The sequence below is a fragment of the Balearica regulorum genome, chromosome 1 (assembly GCF_011004875.1).
Source record: "Balearica regulorum gibbericeps isolate bBalReg1 chromosome 1, bBalReg1.pri, whole genome shotgun sequence".
NCBI classification, from domain to species: Eukaryota; Metazoa; Chordata; class Aves; order Gruiformes; family Gruidae; genus Balearica; species Balearica regulorum.
In genome coordinates this window covers 58,429,967-58,447,450 of record NC_046184.1, presented here as the reverse complement: position 1 = coordinate 58,447,450, position 17,484 = coordinate 58,429,967, and the positions used below count along the sequence as shown (strand labels likewise).

At 46.8% G+C, this 17,484-nt stretch overlaps 1 protein-coding gene across 12 annotated transcripts in view; it reads right to left on the bottom strand.

The window, feature by feature from the left end:
• RBFOX2 (RNA binding fox-1 homolog 2) overlaps nt 1–17,200 on the bottom strand; it is a 174,335-nt gene extending 157,135 nt beyond the window's left edge. For all 12 annotated transcript variants that reach the window (XR_012835575.1, XR_012835566.1, XR_012835567.1 and 9 more), the window contains exon 1: nt 16,900–17,200. Coding sequence is in view for 4 of the 12 variants with exons in the window: in XM_075753517.1 (XP_075609632.1) it covers nt 16,900–17,097 (198 nt within the window). In the remaining 8 variants the exon portion in view is untranslated. The remainder of the gene's footprint in view (nt 1–16,899) is intronic.
• Nucleotides 17,201–17,484: the final 284 nt, after the last annotated feature.

Genomic DNA, 17,484 nt, shown 5'->3' with positions numbered 1-17,484 from the left:
AAGAAAAGCAGCATGAATTGGAGGGGACAGAGTTGTGATTTGGAGGTGCAAGGCTCTGTCAAACACTGCCACAGCAGCTTCTGGTATCCCTAAGTTTTTACAGAAGCTGCAGACTTACAGCTTTCACCTATTTCCCCAACTCAAATCTTTCAAAGAATTTATTGATTTTCTACAAGCTACTCACTATAAAACATTCCCTTTTTTTCTAATGTTTGCATTGGGCACAAACAGTGCTGGCACTGCATGGGCACACGATGCCCAAATTCAGTGAAAAAGATGAAGGATGCAATTTCCCCTTAGCTTTAAATTCACAACAAAAAGCACGAAAACCCAGCATCTGCCATATGACCACACGACACCTACACATACACAGGGGTCTACACACAGATTCATAATCAAAACATCTTGGCCTTCCACTGGTACAGCAGCACACAAGAATCAGCGAAGCATCCTGAAACGTAACCGACCTCAGTTTTCATAACCGATCCACCTCACTCCAAGAAAATTAGAGTTATTTTATATCATGACCTTCAACCTACAGGAAACGGCAAAGAGCCGAGAAGGAATATTTACAGAGAGGAAACAGCTGGAAAGGGGCCAGATGAGTTTCTTCAACGTGCATAAAGTTTTCCAGCTCCCCATTTCAGTTTCTGGGCCAGCTGAGAGTCACTGAGCAGCACTGCACTGCACCCAGCTGCAAACGTGAATCTCAACCCCGGGACTCCCCTTGACAATCAAAGGAAGGGTGGGAATGTTTTGACGAGCCTGCCCAGGAGGTAGAAATATGGCATATTTGGCCAAACCTCATTACAGGGCATCTCCAGCCTTTCTCTTCTCTGCTGCTTGCTCACTGTGACAACCGATCTATCAGTCACACAGCTCATCAGCACACAGTCGCCTGTCCCCCCTGCCCACACTCTCCTCGTACGCTCCCCAGCATGCAGCAGTAATTGCCTTTCCTATTAGCCCACAGCGACAACAGCTGCCATGGCAACTAGCAATGATTTTAATAAGTTTGGTCTGTTTTCAAGGGCAGCTCGCGCGTGCCGGCACATGAGCACGTTGCGGACGCACACCGAGGGGAAGGAGGGCCTGCCGTCAGCTACATAGGCAGAGTTGAAAACGCAGTTAATCAGAGAAACCGCAGACAAACAAACGTTTATCCCCCTCCTCTGCAGAAGAAGACAACCGCTCACTCCTGAAGCGGTGTGGGCGTGAGAGAGGTTGACAGCGGCGTGGCGGTACTAAACATGCAAAGGGCTCTCCTTGTGAGAGCTACAGATGCTGCCCAGGTGATAGAAGTGATGTGCAGCTGCACTGTGGGTGCAGCGTGCCATGTCAACGTACACACTGCTGCTCTCGGCACTGGAGAGATGGGCACAGCAAGCACTCAACACCACCTTCCCTCTTGAAGGGACAGCAGACACAACCCAGCTTCTTCAACAGCTTTTCTTTCTACAACACTACCAGAGTCTCCTCTCAGGTCATTCCCTGAGTCTCCCAGTCTCCAGAAAGTCAACATGCAGTTACTGTTTTTTAAACAAAAAAAACCCAAAACAAAACAAAACCCAAAAAAACCCCAAAAAAACAGTATTAAGGAGAAAATTTTTGCCATCATTACTGCACATACACACAGAAAAACCCTGGTGATTCACTGCTTTACTTTAACCCTCAGTGTCTGGGGTTACCCATCATGGTCTCAGCTACACCTCTCCTCCTCCCAACTGCACCCACAGGCAGGACCTTCCTGACACCCGCACCCCTGCAGCGTGCTGCAGCCCCCCCAGGACACCCTGACTCCCCAGCTAGTGCCCTGTGTCCCTTGCTGCCAGCACCACGGCACAGAGGTCAGGCCGGCAGTACCTCAGGCTAACCTGCAGATCAGTTTAAACTACCATGGAAGATGTAGTTGCTGCACACTGAGAGTGAAGTTGTGCATTACAGATAAACTACTCCAATACCTGAAGGGATGTGAAAGGCACAGTGCCACACCCTTCCCCAAACAGCAGGTTCACAAGCCATCCCCTCTTTTTAAACATGACCTAGCAGGCAGACAGCCACAACATCCACCACAGTGGAGCCAACTGGATTTAGCAATAAACTTCTCTTTGGCATTACACGTTTTCTATGCGATCATGAAAAAGAAACTCAAGAGCCACATGGAGAGCAGAAGGAAAGGATCACTTCTTTCAGCAGCTGTTTACCATCAGATCACTTAGCCTCGAGGTAAGGTTTCACACCATGCACCCCAACACAGGGAATCACTACACAGGGGCTGTGCCGACCATAGATACCCCACAGACAAGCCCTTGGTGGCCCAGAGAAAACAGGTGTTATCAGTCAGACCAATCTACACCAGGTGGCCTAACGCTGCTTAACCCAGTAGAACTGATACAACATTTGCAAAGCATAAATTTAATACTACTATTATTTTTTTTTTCAAAAGCCCTTTGGAAGTTTGGCTTAATCAGCTGTTTGCCATCCACTCATCAGCTGCTACAAAGGGACACTTTCTGTTATGCAAACTGCAACAATATCTGTAAACTCCATGTAAAAAAATTGGAAGCAAACAAACAAGAAAAGCAAGCGTGGCACGGTGAAGCCCAGATTTCCAGCTCAGCTGTAAGGCTAAGCACACAGTATCATCCCAGTCTCACAAGCTATACAGACTCATGGGAGACAGCATTAAAAAAAAAAAAAAAAAAAAAAAGAGAAACCTGTACAACCTTTTCCACCATACCACATATTTTGCACATGCCTAAAGAAAATATGGAACATCTCTAAACAACAGGACAGGATGCAGATCCATATATGTATTAAATTTTAAGTGAATTTTTGGTGCTAGGGAAAGACGCTGTAGTTAAAACGCTGCAGAGTGTACCTTCTGTTTACACAGCAGGCTGATGCAGCACAAGATGGTAGCAGTGTGCAGCTCACCATGCGTTCCCAACACTCTCCAAGGACCATCCTTAGATGAAGTGGGCAGCAATTAAGCAAGGAGGGCACCTAGTTCAAACTAGGGGAGGAAGGATGGCCCACGGCAGCCAGTGCTTTTTCCCCTCCTCCACAGGTGACCTGGTGGAGTTTACTTCATTCCTCTGCACATTATCTCACACCATACTTCTTCCTAACAAGAACACTACACGATTACGTGCATCAGGATTTAAGAAGGGCTCAAATCTATGATAATGGAAGCTAGGCTAAAGAATACAGGGATATTTAACTGCTAAAAACAAAGGATTAAATCTATGAACAGGAACCAAGAGATCTGTTTTGATTCCTGTAATGCTATCTGCCTTGAACAAACTCTGTGGATACATTAGTCTCTGGCTAGCCCGTACATGACAAAAAACCTCACACTACCTAACTCACTCGAGTGTCTGAACCACACTGGAAGCGGTGGAGGAAAATAGACTTTTGGGAACCCTCCCTATTCCCTTCATCTGATATCTGAGCTGTGACTGTGAACCCCTCTCCCAAGCAATAGCACTACTTCATTTTGCTGTACATCCTCCCTGTCCAAGCAGCAAGTGAAAATCATGCTCCATCCTTGCCAGATTCGTGGCTGCTCAGATGGTTAAATACAGCAGCAATGAACTGACCAGTCTTCAGCTACACGGGAAATCTGTAAACAGAGGCAGAAGCCGTGACAATACTATCAGAGGGGTCTGAACATGGCATTGTATAATTCACTTTTGGTTATCACTGCTAATCATGCAAGAAAGAAGAAATTTTCCTACTGGACATTTTACATTTTTACTGTTTAAGCTCTTCCAGGTAAGAAGAAAGTTTCCTACCAGTACATCATTTTTTTCCTACCCTGCCAACTACCTTCACACATAACATGCTGAATTAGCTTTTGACAAGACGAACTTCCAGCAACTCCAAGCCAGGGCTAATTTAACAGTAGCTGGAGGTATCACTGGGAAGTCAGCACCACCTGCCCTGGCTCTGCTGGAAAGGAGATATCTGTAGATAAGACCACTGTCTGGAGAATGAAGCTAACCATTCAACAGCCTCTGCACCCCAGGAAAATCCATACAAGACAGAAAAATACTTACCTAAGAATTTAAGTTCAGAAGTGACCTATTAAGAAGTTCTCCACTACTTAGTGTGACCATATTCATCATCAAAATCCTGCCCAGGAAGTCAGAGGCAGAGAAAGCCTTACAATGGTAGGAATTCACCCATGGAAGGGGAACAATGCCACATGTTTACTCCTGCCCAAAGGGCCCAGAGATTTAGGGATTGTCTTTAAAATCCTATTCTGGAAACAAAAGTAAAAATTCCTAATCCCAAAACCAACCAACAAACCTCTGAATCTTAACTGTAAATTCCCAAGAATTCAGGCCTTGAGACATAAGAAACTGCTCAGGAGAACAGACATAAAAATTGTATTTCAGACTAACCTCGATGATCAAGTAAGCCACACAAGCCAAACAAAACACTTGATACTACTATGCCATCAAGGCTAGTCAGTTTGTCCACTACTACACCTTTTCCAGAGTATTTGCATTATCTCTTTATTAAGCACCAAATCCAAGAGAGGCAAACCCACATAATACCTTACAATAGATATGGGAGCCCAAGCATAAAGACTGTATGTTTGTTTAGAGACAGACTACAGAGTTCATAGAGGAGCTTGCCAGCAGCAGTGACAAAATGCTATAGCAGAGACCAGGCATCCTGGAAAATTTCAGTGCACACAGGGGTCAAAGCCACCCATCTCCTGCTACATCTCCCAAGGATGGTCTGGGACAGGCACTACTTCAGGTAGACTGTCACCATATTCACATGTAGCCAGAGGACTCCTTGTTCTGAGGGGACAGGACCACTCTGCCCAATTTGCCTGCAACCCCCACACCAACAAATACTAAAACCCAACAGAAACAGGAACATTTTTATCATAGGATGAACCAGACCTAGTGAAGCACTATCCATTCCCCATCTACATGTTAAAATATGCACACTGACTAGTTTTTTTCCTTGTATATAGAGATGCCTCAGATTTTTGGATGCCAGCATGGTAAGGAGAATCAGATCACCAAAGGTGAAAAGTAGCTGCTGGTACAGAAAGGATGGAACAAATAAAGAAAGGATGAACAAATGCTATATTGAACACTGTACTGCAAAGCAAGCCAGTCTCCCTATCAAACTCGAACAGAGCTGCCAAACTCTGCCCCATGAAGCTACCAATACTGTAAGCTACTTCTATGGTAAATGCCTGCAGTAATCATGAGTTCCAAAAATGAAACAAACACCAAGCTCAAAAGAAAAAAAAAAAAAAACCACAACGCAAAAACTATCTTCCTGTTTTCACTGGAAAGGTCATGCCTATTTAAGGAAACCTTCCCAAGCAACATGGACATGCTCCATCTACATCCATCAACTAACAGCCCAGAGTTACGTGTAATCACTCATCAAAAAATTCCTAGTCCTTAAAGGAGTTGTGGTCCAAGCTGCAAATCCAACTCATGCTCCTCCTGGCATGCAAAGCAGTCACAAATACCTGATACCACTCAAGATGAAAACATCAACTCATTGACCAGCAGAGGAGGAATCCTTACTCAATCTTTTAAGCATTGAATAATAGGAGGAAAACACACACAAAAGTTTCTCACAGCACCTCCATCTATTCTAGTCAACAGCTTCCCCCCTTGGGAAACACCCATCCCCAGGAGAACCTATACATTGGTCACAGTCTGGCGGAAAGAGATACGCTCAGATATGTTCTCATCCCCACAGACAGAGAGGTTTCAGGACATAACATGAAGCATCAAGAATTCTTAGTGGCGCTAACTTGTGATTTATCGACAGAGAAAAGTTATTTTTCTGAATCTGCAGTATTTGGCACTAACAACATGATGCCCCTTTTGACAGAAGGCAGAAGAGATCGGGCAAGATGGTAAAACACAACAAGTCTTTTCTTGAAGGATGCAATCAGTGGACAGAGGCACACACAAAAAACCAGCCCTAATTACAAGCATCATTTCAAGTTCCTGGCATAGCCACACAGACATATATAGAGACACATATACCAGATAACTGGTCAGACAACATATACTCAAATGCCAGTCTTAGTCTCATTCACCACATCCAAGTCCATCACAACAGTCCAGTTCTTGGACAAGATTAACTCACTGGTCAGAAGCGGGCACTGGAAGAAGGGATGGACAGATGGAAACACTACAAAGAGTTAAGTCCCATTATAATGCTCTTTATTTGAAAAATCAAAATCCATAGTTGGTCCATTTCCCTTTTTCTTCCCCTTCTCTTCTCTGAAGCTTTCTCCAGCCCATGGCTGACATTTAACCATCACACAGCACTGTTCAAACACTGCTATCACCTCCTGCTGAATCCATCCCACCCTGGCAAACGATGGTCTTGCCTCTGCTGTTTGTGACTGTGACCTCTCAGCCCAGCTCTCACAGCGTGAGGCACCTGGCATGCAGACCACCACTCTTAGGGAAATCTGACTAGCCCAGGAAGTCAGAAGTTTCCAAGAAGTACTTAGGTATAAAGGTCATACAGAGAAAAAGCTGTTAGATCCAGCTGGTGACATTAGCAGATGCCAGGTCTCCACTGGATGCGTGCGGGCACCGGAGAGGCCTCCAGCCTCATCTCCTCCCCTCACTTCAAGGCAACAAGAGTTCCTAGAACACACACCAAGGCACAAAGAAGGTTTTCCCAGGTTAGTCTTTATCTCCTCTTGGGAAAAAGTAGTGGGATGGGGTGGTTTTTTCCTCCCCTACAGCTTTATACACCTTCCAGCGTCATAGTGTGACAATCCTGGTGACAAGATGGGCATCCAGTTTAAAATCCTCCAGGGCTCTCTGCAGATGGCACAGCCCCATCCATACAGCACATTTCTGGTCCCCCCTTTTGTCAGTGCTGTACTCAGCTAAGAAGAACAGAACTGAACACCCATGCAGAAGCAATAAGAAGCAGGCAGCAATGGGATGCATCAGGGAAAAGTTATTCAACAAGCAAAAGGAAGGAGATACCAAGTCCATGGTCACCCAAGTACTTTTCACCCAAGACACCTGAATCCCAAGTAGCAGAATTGTTTTGCGGCCCAAAATTGTCACAAAGCCTCCCCAGCAAAACGTGCCTTAGCTTGCCTCCCTCTCCTCCCCGCTAACCCCATAAGCGCCCATGCTGAGACCTGCGTCCCCAGGAAGGGGGAGACTTGCTGGCCCCCCACGCAGCCACCGCAGGGAGCAAGTCAGGAGCCGGTTCCTGCCTTTCCTGTCCACACAGCAGCTTTCTGCTTGCTAACAGACCAAAACACGCTTTTAACTCAAAAGGCAAGGTAGCTACATTCTCTCCTAAAATAGTATTTCAATTGCAAAAGTCAAGGGCTGTGGATTAAAAAACACCAGTTACAGCTATCCACGCAACTTCCACTCTGTTTCCTCACGTGCAGGGATGTTACAACAAATCAGACTTATCTGCTGTTTTTACCTGACTCCCTCTTCATCCAAGCCTAGAAAGCGCTGTGTTCTGAGCAGGAAAAATGGCTGCAGAAACCAAAAGGTATGTAGTTTTGCACTTAAAAACAAGCAAAACCCCTTCTACTTAAAAAGTTAGATTTCAAACCTCAACTTCCAAGTTTCGCTACGATAATGATCAAGTTACTTAATTCAAGCTTTTCCACTTTTTTTTTTTTTTTTTTTTAAGATTAAGACAGCACCACTTTACATTTGCCCAACATGACACACTTAATCAGCCTGTGGAAGTTGTGGGTATTCATGTATACAGTGGAAGTTGTAGAGAGCTGTAGATCAAGGATTTAAACGTTACCAAAACCCCACCAACTACAATAAAAATACAAATAAAAAAATAAATCAGGTTACACGTGTCAATAGGATTTTTGCAAAACCGGTCTTATTACCAGTAGTTCAATTCTCCGCTTCTACAGTAAAAGATAATACACCTTTTCCACCTCTCAGGAAAACTGCAAAAATAAGATCATTAGTATCTGTGAAGCACCCACACTACAGCGGTGAGTACCATAGAAGAGACCATTAAAAATTAATAGTTCTGTATTCAGCGCAAGGTTTAGATTATCTGTAGTAAATTCGGTTTGGGGTCACGCATGAGATGCAAAGAAGAAATGAAATATTTAATAGCTCTCAGTCCAAAGCCTGACCTCACACCCATTTTAACTGATAACAAAACTCCTGCTACATTTTATAGTGCCTCAGTGAGTGTTATCCATTTGATGTACTTACGGAGGTGAAGCCATCCCTAAAAACATAAAATGTACGACCACATAATTAAGACCTCACACGGTGCCTTCCTGTCACATCCTCTTGCTGGGCGCTTGCCAGGTACAGGCTCCGACCCCTACCACACTGGATGCACCACGTATTAAATCTCCCCCGGTCACAGCCCACTGCAGCACTGTATCTCTCTCTGCCACATTCTCTGTCTCCTCACCCCTTTGCATTTAGGAGACAGTGCCCAGCAACTTCAGACCACCCAGGACAAACACCAGCTCCCACAGCAGCACCATAGCACAAAAAACTGGAGTATCGAGGGCATTCTGTGTTTTCACACACTTCAACTTCTACTCCTGGACAAAACAAATAACAGGGTGGCAGGAGCTTCAGAAGTCAACTGATGTCTCCTGCAGGTTGCCCAAGAGACATTCAGATCTCAGCAAACCAGAAGTGATGCATACACTTTACTGCCTTAGTTCCCTCCATAATCTGGATCATTCCTGAAGCAAACATCACACAAACTCCTGCTTCCCGCTATCGTACATCCCACCAGCCCCAGGACATCTGCCCATACCATGCTGCCAGCTTCCACCTCCTTCAGTATGCCCCACGGCTCAATCTGCTGCGGCAACACCACAGCCTCGGTTTCCTTCCCTGAACGAACCTTTTAGATCTCCCTAGGTTGTGCAGCTGGTCCCACTCATGGGACTAGAAGAAGCATCACTTAGAGGACGTGGTCCTTAATCCCAGGAACCATCCCAGGTCACTCCAAAGATGCACTTTGAGAACTGGTGCCCACAGGCAAGGAGAAGCATCTAAAAAAACATACTTGATCCCAATCTGGCTCCACTCCAAGGCTACACAGGGCTTTTAACATGAAACAAGCATAAGAGGCCTCTTTAATGGACCTTCTCTCCAGGACAGCAGAGTATGAAGGGTAACGGAGAAACCTTTTAATGCACACACTTCCCTTCATTTCTTCTTCCCACAAAAAGGAAGAAAAGCCACAGAGCAGAATAAAAACCAGAAGTCAGGCAGAAGTCAGGCAGAGATGGATCAGAAGCACCATCTCGCAGTGGCTGCTCTGAGTGTCATGCCTGGCTGCGCTGCCTGCAGAACCAAGGCTCCAGGGCGAAGGCGCCCAACCCTGCGGCAGGGCAGAGCCCAGCCTTCCCCCAGCCCAAGGGGGGCAAACAGGCTGGAGGAAAGGCCACCTTCCTTCCCAACCCTCTCTGGGTACGGGAACGGCAACCGCAAACAGCAAATTATAGGCCTAGGATGCCAGCTACAGCCTCTCCTCAGCCCACACAGCACTAAATCAAGGCTTTTAAGTGATGCCTTGGTGGGATTTTCTTCCCGGACATCGCCCCCAACAGTGACAACCACCCCAAGTTGTCTGCAAGAATCTTCTACAGAAATAGCAGGGGAAAAGCTGTGCAGAAAGCCTCAGATAAAAGAGCATGCTCTGGTCCCTGGAAGAAACCTGAGCTGGATCCAAATCCCAGGGCCTCAAAGGCCTCTGGGGAGAATATTTTGATATTTGCAACACACAGAAATGCCACATAAGGTTGCTTCTTCAGCCTCTCTATTAAAGGAAATTTAGCTACGTACAGCCAGAGGGTAAAAAGTGCTGACACGTTGGGGGGTTTTTTTCCCCTTTAAACGGTGCAGGTTCTTCCCCATCTCTATGCTAATACTTGCATTACTGCCGAGGCAATTACGAGCAGATAAAACCCAAGAAAGTCATACAGAAAAAGCAACAATTGCTTCTAGCCCACACGCCTTGAAGCAAGCATCCAATTTTCCCACACAACGAACTCTCCTAGACAAAGGCAAACACAAGCAACAGCCCTGGGAACGCACAGGCCCTTCACCAACATGCCAGACTGAATCCCACTGTCCTACCCAAGAGATGCAAGTGAAAGATCTCATGAGCTCTTTTTTAATCACTAGTACACTCTGCCCACACTCCAAAGGTTAGGAGGTGGCACTAGCATAGCTGATTGAACACCAATGTCGCACCAACTGAGCTGGCAGAAATTGCCAAAGTTTCCTGCTCTGCCCAAACAGATGCTGGATCCAGCTCAAGTTCAGCTGTTGCCCCTCATTAAACAATGGGGCTTTTGTATATAACCTTTCCTACTTTGTGGCTACTTAAATACATCATAACGTTGCTAAAGAGTTACCATCCCATTCCCTTCAGTCCAGTAAGGTAGCTGCTAGGGGTGGTTTTGATAGATGCCATACGTATGTGTGACAAGAGAGACTGGAACAGTTCACAAGCCTCTTCCCAAACACCGTGGAAATCCTCCAGAACCAAGAATGCAGGTTAGAAACTTCGACCTACAACAGGCCCTTCTCAGAGAAGCCCAGCAGACAGCAAAGTTCTGCAGGAGAGGTGCCCTGGCACGGCTCAGTGGGACAGCTCGGCAGAGCCCCGACAAGGAACGCTGCGGGTCAGGAGGGCGGCACGGTCCAAGCCTGGTGAGGTCTGTTTCATGCAGCCCCTGCCATTGTTGGGACTGGCTCCTACAAACATCTCAAATTCAACCTGGAAAAAAGGAGGCACGCTCCTTAAGTGAGGCAGAGGGAGGAGGAAGCATTCTGGGGAAAATACACACACATCTTTCAAACGAGTATTTTCTTGAGTTAAGAAAAGATTGCTGGCAAAATTAAATTTACTGGAGAGCAAAGGGAGTTAAGGCCCAAAATGCAATCAAGCAGCTCTAATCCCTAAACACTGGGATTATCTCATGACAGCTACACTCCAGCGTCCACTCAATACCACTGTAAAATGTAGATCAACAGAATGCTTCAATGAACTGGAACTCGTTACCTCTAATTGCTTCTCTCACTTTGCTTCTGGACCTTCCTCTGATCCCTCAGCCACCACATTTCAAAAACACACACACGCACACAGAAGGTCAAGTAATATCCGAGATGGGCAAATTAAATAAGAGGCTTCCAGCCGACCAAAACACCTGCCCTCCTTTTTTGCTTCCTATGAAAACTAAAGTTTACCCCATGTCATGAGACAAGTCAGCAGCATGGAGCAGCAGGTTTTAAAAGACCTTCAAGCCATGCAACCCTTACATTTTCCAAAGGGGCAGAGGTTCCTGTGCAGCAAACCAAAGGCTGCTGGTGACAGGTTTTATTTTTCCAAGTTACCAGGGGTATGTCCTTCAGCAGCAGTCTCTAGGGGGCTGCAGACCACACACAGCATTCCAGCTCAGGTCCGTCTCAACTTCAGCTTTGCTTCCCTACCACTACTGCAAATGAAGCAGTTAATTTTTTTATTTTATTTTACTGCTGCCTCCTTTGCATCGCCTGTGTTCTGGTATTCCTGCTGCCACCAGCCTCACCGCAGCAGAACCGCTGAAAGTCCTCAGTGCGGCCACAATAAAGCACAAAGGTAGCACAGCAACACTACTGCTAACCTTCAGTGACCAGCGCTTCTTTGAGACAGTCTTGAAAACAGAGGCATGAACCCCTGAAGCAAGAGGGCAAGGTGGAAACCCTGCTTGCCAGGTCACTGGGAGGAAAAGCCGACAGAGGCTGGTTCACAGGACACACCAGGGAGAGAGGTACACTGCGCTGAACTCAACTGGGTGGGCAAGCTTTTCAAAATACAAGAGAGAGCTCTGGCTTTCTGCAAAATGCCAGCGTGCTCATGTTTCTAAATCGGAATTCTGAAAAGGAAAAATAAAAAAGTATATGGCTACAGCTGGTACGCATACGCAGAAGGAAACCATCTCCAGTAAAGCCAGACCTCTGTTCAGCTTCCAACCTTACAACTGCGGCCACCACCTTTAAACAGAAACCTCTGAAATCCAAAGAGAAATACTGACAGAGCCTGGAGGGGTACAAAAGCATCCAGAATACTTTACTTGGACTTTCCATTTTTCTGAATATAGCAAGAAAACAGCCAACATTAAAGTGCTCTCAACATCTCTAAAATCCCAACTTTCAGTCTGTTTGCCAAGTGTTTTCTTTGAACTGGAGATTTTCTAAGTCTTCCCAGACTGTGTCAGGTCTAACTCATAACACTCAAATATTTAAAAAAAAACAAAGGACAAAAGCAAACAGAGAAATAATAACAAACTTAAACGCAATTCACTATGTCCCATCACATCAGCAAGTCTGTCCAAACAGCATCTCAGGAAACCTCATCCTGGATCCAAGGCAGGGGTCAGCGTCTGAAAGTTGGAACTTTGTTTCTTTTCTAGAATATCTTATATCCTCTGTACTACTCCGCATCTCTTCACAAAGATGACCATGCCATGAATAATAAGAGGGAGGAAAAAATCTAACCTGATTACACAGCTTTTCCATGATTTACTGGAACTAGCTGTTCTCTTCTGTAAAATTTAAAAATACAGATTTCCGTATTAGGGTCCCCCACAGCACAAAAGCTGTTATTCACTGGCCCCTTCTCAATTCTTACTTGTAAAACCCAAACCTGTCTTTGGAAATTATCAGCAGATTCATGTCATGCCCTCCTCTGGAGCACCAGAAACAAGCCATAGTTTGAACAGGGACACTGGTTGTCATGAAGCACCAGCAACATCCCTGCTCTTCCCTTTCGGTGGCACGCTGCCATTCAAGGTTTCCAGTCTAGCTGGAAGAGGGTGTTACAGACCATCTTCTGGCTCACGGTAGAGAGAAACCGCGGACTTTCTTGTGGAGAGAAGACTTATCATCTATAACGTCATTATTTAGTCACAGGGGACTGATCTCAACACTGCTAGTCATCTTCATGAACCCTATGCAGACATGCCTGAATGACAACACAAAGTCAGCACTCATCGCTGCCGTTAAAAGTATACGTGGACTGAATAAGGCATACACCACAGCTGCGTTAACTGTCTTCCCTGACCAGTCACTCACGCTCATGGTTGCAGAAGAGTAATTCTCCCCAAATACTCAGGGATACTGAGCACACAAGTCATTCATGAAAGAGGAACAAGGATCAGCTCTGTTCACACCTTGCATCTAATTCTAACCACACATTACCCCTAGGTATAATTTTAATTCACTAACCAGCCTAGACCCCATAAAAAAGTTAAATCAAAATTCAGCTTGGGGACGGAATGAGGAGTTGATTAACCCATTCCAACCCCATGCAAAGCAACCAGAAGATATTTTAGTAACCTTCTTCAGTAGTGTAAGCTGGCTGATACACCTCCAGTACCTCGATGGGGAAGACAAACACAGCACCCCGGAATCACACCCTTGTCTGCTACTCCAAAGAGAAAGAAGGGACACTTCCCAGCTAGCCACAACATCTCTCTCCTCCTCTATTCCTTGCGTGAGGGAAGATGAGGTTATTGCGAAGATAATTTCTCTTCCACCTGTGCAGCAGTCAACCTCTTCTGACAAGCAGCAAATACAGCCGCCTCAACAACTGCATTTCGGTGCAGTCTCACAAGTGACTTAAGCCAATAAAACTTACTTACTTTTTTTTTTTTCCCCCTCCCCTCTGTTAGGTACTATTTTTACTGAGATCAGCAAGCTGATCTAAATGATTCAACTCATTCAAGCCAGCAAACAGAGACTAAACTAGTTCCTAGCTACTATTCATACAGTTAAAAAGCAGCAGTACCTTTGGGGCCCTTCACTTCCAAGGCTTACAAACATATCCAAATACTTCCAGAAGGCATTCCTGACCAGTGGCGTTTGATTTTTGCCACTTACGGACCAGAGGGAGCTAAAAAGCAGCGGTTTGTGCTGGACCTTTTCCTCCCACGCCACGATTAACTGAAATATGTCCCAGAAGCAGATAGCAGCCATGATCCGATTTGTCCCAATCCCAACTCAAGCAGCTTTACACCACCCTCCTAACAAGATCAGCACTGGCCAAACACCATTTATCCGGCCTGATCAGAGATGGATTAGATAATGAAACCCTAACTGCATAAGCTGTCTGAGCATGCTGGCCTGAGACAGCAGAAAACAAGAAGCCAAATAAATTTAAGGGCTACTTGAAGTTTCAAGGCACACTTTGCCCCGAGTTCTTAATAACTAGCTACTATCTTATCTTCCTACAGACTAGTTTTTATATTTCATGTTAATAGACACCCCCCCAAAAAAAAGCTATTAGTTTTACAGTTGCAATAGTAATTTCTATAACTAAATTATTTATTTCAGCATTACAAGCCGTATTCATATCCTGAACCATTGCTAGGTAGGGGTTATGCAAAGGAAGAACCGTGGCGAGCATGGCACCCCGGGATTCCTCACTATCAGCCCAGAGACACGAGGTCACCAAGTTTACACAGCAACAGCCTGTGGCTCTGGAACAGGAAGTATAAAATTGACAGGATCTGCAGGAAAAACAAGGTACAACAGTTGGTGGTGTTATTTCCAGCTTCCAGAAAGCCTCTAGTACATAACAGAGGGGAAGGAAAAAAAAAAAAATTAAAGAATAGGCTCTTTATGCCTCTTATAAGCATTATGTGCAGTTAAACAGAGAATTTACTAAAAAGAATCCGTTATTCTAAAACAAGGTACTTCAAAACAATACACTATCTGAACAGAAATCCTCATGAAAGGCAATCTTGTGTTTTGACTTTTAGGTAAAAAGATACCGAATTTCCCAAACATTAAACAACATATTTTTCCTAGCTCTGATATTATTTTTAAGTTTGGCTTCAAATTTGGTATTTCTTGCTTATAAACATAAGAAGAATCTCCAAATAAATAAATCACACTCTTTAACAGTAAAAAAAGTCAAGGGAAACTTCTGGGTATAATGGTATATGTGTGTGTGCATATATACATACATATATTTATTTTCATCTTTTATAGTGAAAAGATTGAAAAATCTTTTCCAAATATATGCATATGGAAAGACTAAAATTACGCTTAGAATACCAAGTAGCTACAATATAGGAGTCCCAGTCTAAACAAGAGTTATACTACGAACACACTTAACTTTAAGATTGGGCTCTACCACTTGCACTTCTCCACCTAATTTCTCCACTGTTTGCCAGTGTTTAGTACAGAAACAAACCCCGACTCTCCACTAAGATCCACAATTAATCCCTACTACCATTATCACCAGCATTACACATTGCTGTGCCACGTGCACTGTTGTAGCCCCATGGTTGAATGCTGCAATCTTAATATCTTGTACTATTCATTGAACAGGTAACAAAACACTTTCCTCCATGTAAATGTAGAGGGGAGCCTTTTATGTATACAGAAACTGTACTCATTTGCAATAAAAAAAAATAAATATTAAGACTCTTTTGCTAAACCAGTTCAAGTCCCTTCCTGGGCAATTTTCAGTTGATTTACTGCTGGTTTACATCAACATCAGCCAGTTTAACCACTAACTGCAGGTAAACTGATGCATCTCCTGTAGCTACGCAGGACTTGTGCCCCAGTTCGACTCCGAAGAGCTGGAAGAATTTCACGTCACCACATTCACGCGCTCATTCATAATTCCTACCAAAACACAACATATAAGCACTCCTTCAACACTGAGCATCTTTCTCCTTGCAATTATACACATTGTCTGAGTCATGCTTGACACCTACGTGTGGGAGAAGATACTACTTCAAGGAATACAAGAGCACGGTGTGGTTTTCGCTGGCCTTCACGGGAACACAAGCGGCAGCACTCAGGTGTGAAGCTCCAGCCTATGTTCAGCCCACACCATCATGCTGGGGAAAAAGTGATGTTGTGAGGTGGAGAGACCACAAGGAAAGGCTGAACATCAAAAAGAACCACAAACAAAACCCTGCTGCTGCAAGCTATTTAAAAAAAAAAAAAAAGTCTTAAGCACGCAAACTGGGGACAGCCTAGGACATAAAAAGGGAAGATCATTGGCCAGCATTTGGCATTTAGATGAGAAGCACGTTGGAGGGGACAGGATGCTCCTCTTGGAAACAATCAACAGCGCTTACCAACCCAAGCAAAGGTGAGAAGAGAAACAAGTTCAGATGAATAAATCACACTGCTTCCAAAGAGCTCCGATATACTCATCGCAAGGAACAGAAGCAAAAAAGGCCAGTGCAACTGCCATAATAAAACAACCCTGTGCAACACCCAGACAAAGGAAAGCAGAAATACCTTTGCAGCATCGCCCCACAAACACAAAAGCAAATGCACCTGGAAAGAACAACGTTTCGGGGACGATCAAAACGTGAAGGCAGAAGACGATGGGAACGGAACGTCTTGTTGGCAGCCCCTGTGCCAAGCTGAAAGACGCCCACCCGACGCCCCACGACCCCTTTCCCCCTTCCCAGGCAGCACCCGGGATTTCTCCCGATGGTTTACAAGACCCGAAGCGGCGCGGGTAAACCACCTCCGGCCCTCAAAGCGCTGCCTATGCCCGGCGCCCAGCCTCCCCTTCCACCGCCTCCCAAGGGTCCCCGGCGGGGTGGTGGGCAGGGAACCGCGGGCCCCGGACCCAGCAGCGGCTCCCCGAAGGCCACGGCCCCGCGCCGCCGCCGCTCCACGTGCAGGGCTGAGCCCCGGGAGCCGCCCGCCTCGGGCCGGGGAGCCCCGGGCAGGAGACCCGCTCCCGGCCGGGGACAGGGCCGCTCGACCGTAAGCAACGCGCTGAATCCCGCAAACCAAATTAAACGCGGCCCCCGGCCATCCCCTCCCGCCGAGCCCCGGCGCGGAAAGCCGGCGAGGGCCCGCCCGGCCCGGCCCTGCCCGCTACCTGCATGCCGCCACCGTCGGCCTCCGCCTCCGTCCGCAGCCGCTTGCTGTGGCCGCCCTCGGCACCGTCCCCGCCGGGCATGGGCTGCTCCAGCTCCGGCTCCCGCTTCACGCCGCGGGCGGCCCCCCCGCCACCGCCGGCCAGGAGCTGCGGCTGTGGCTGCTGCTGCTGCTGCGGGGGCTGGCCGCCCTCCGCCATCCGCGCCGCCGGAGCCCCGGCCGCCCCCCGCCGCGATCGCCCCGCTCTGTCACCGCGATGCCCGGCGCTGCCGGAGGAGAAGGAGGAGGAGGAGGAGGAGGAGGAGGAGGAGGAGGAGGAGGAGGAGGAGGAGGGCGAGCACCGCGCCGCGACCAGAGCAGCGGGCGCGGCGGGCTCCGACCCACCGGAGCGCCTCGGTCACGGGCTCGGCGGCGGCCGAGGAGGGGCCGAAGCCCCTCGGCAATCTCCGGAAACGCCGGCCGGGCCGCCGGAGCCGTGCGACCCCCGCTCGGCAACCTTCGGCGGCGGCGGCGGCGGGCGGGGCGGGGGCGGGGCTCGGCAAGGGGCGGGGCGGGGCAGGGCCGCCGCGGGGCACAGGACGCCCGC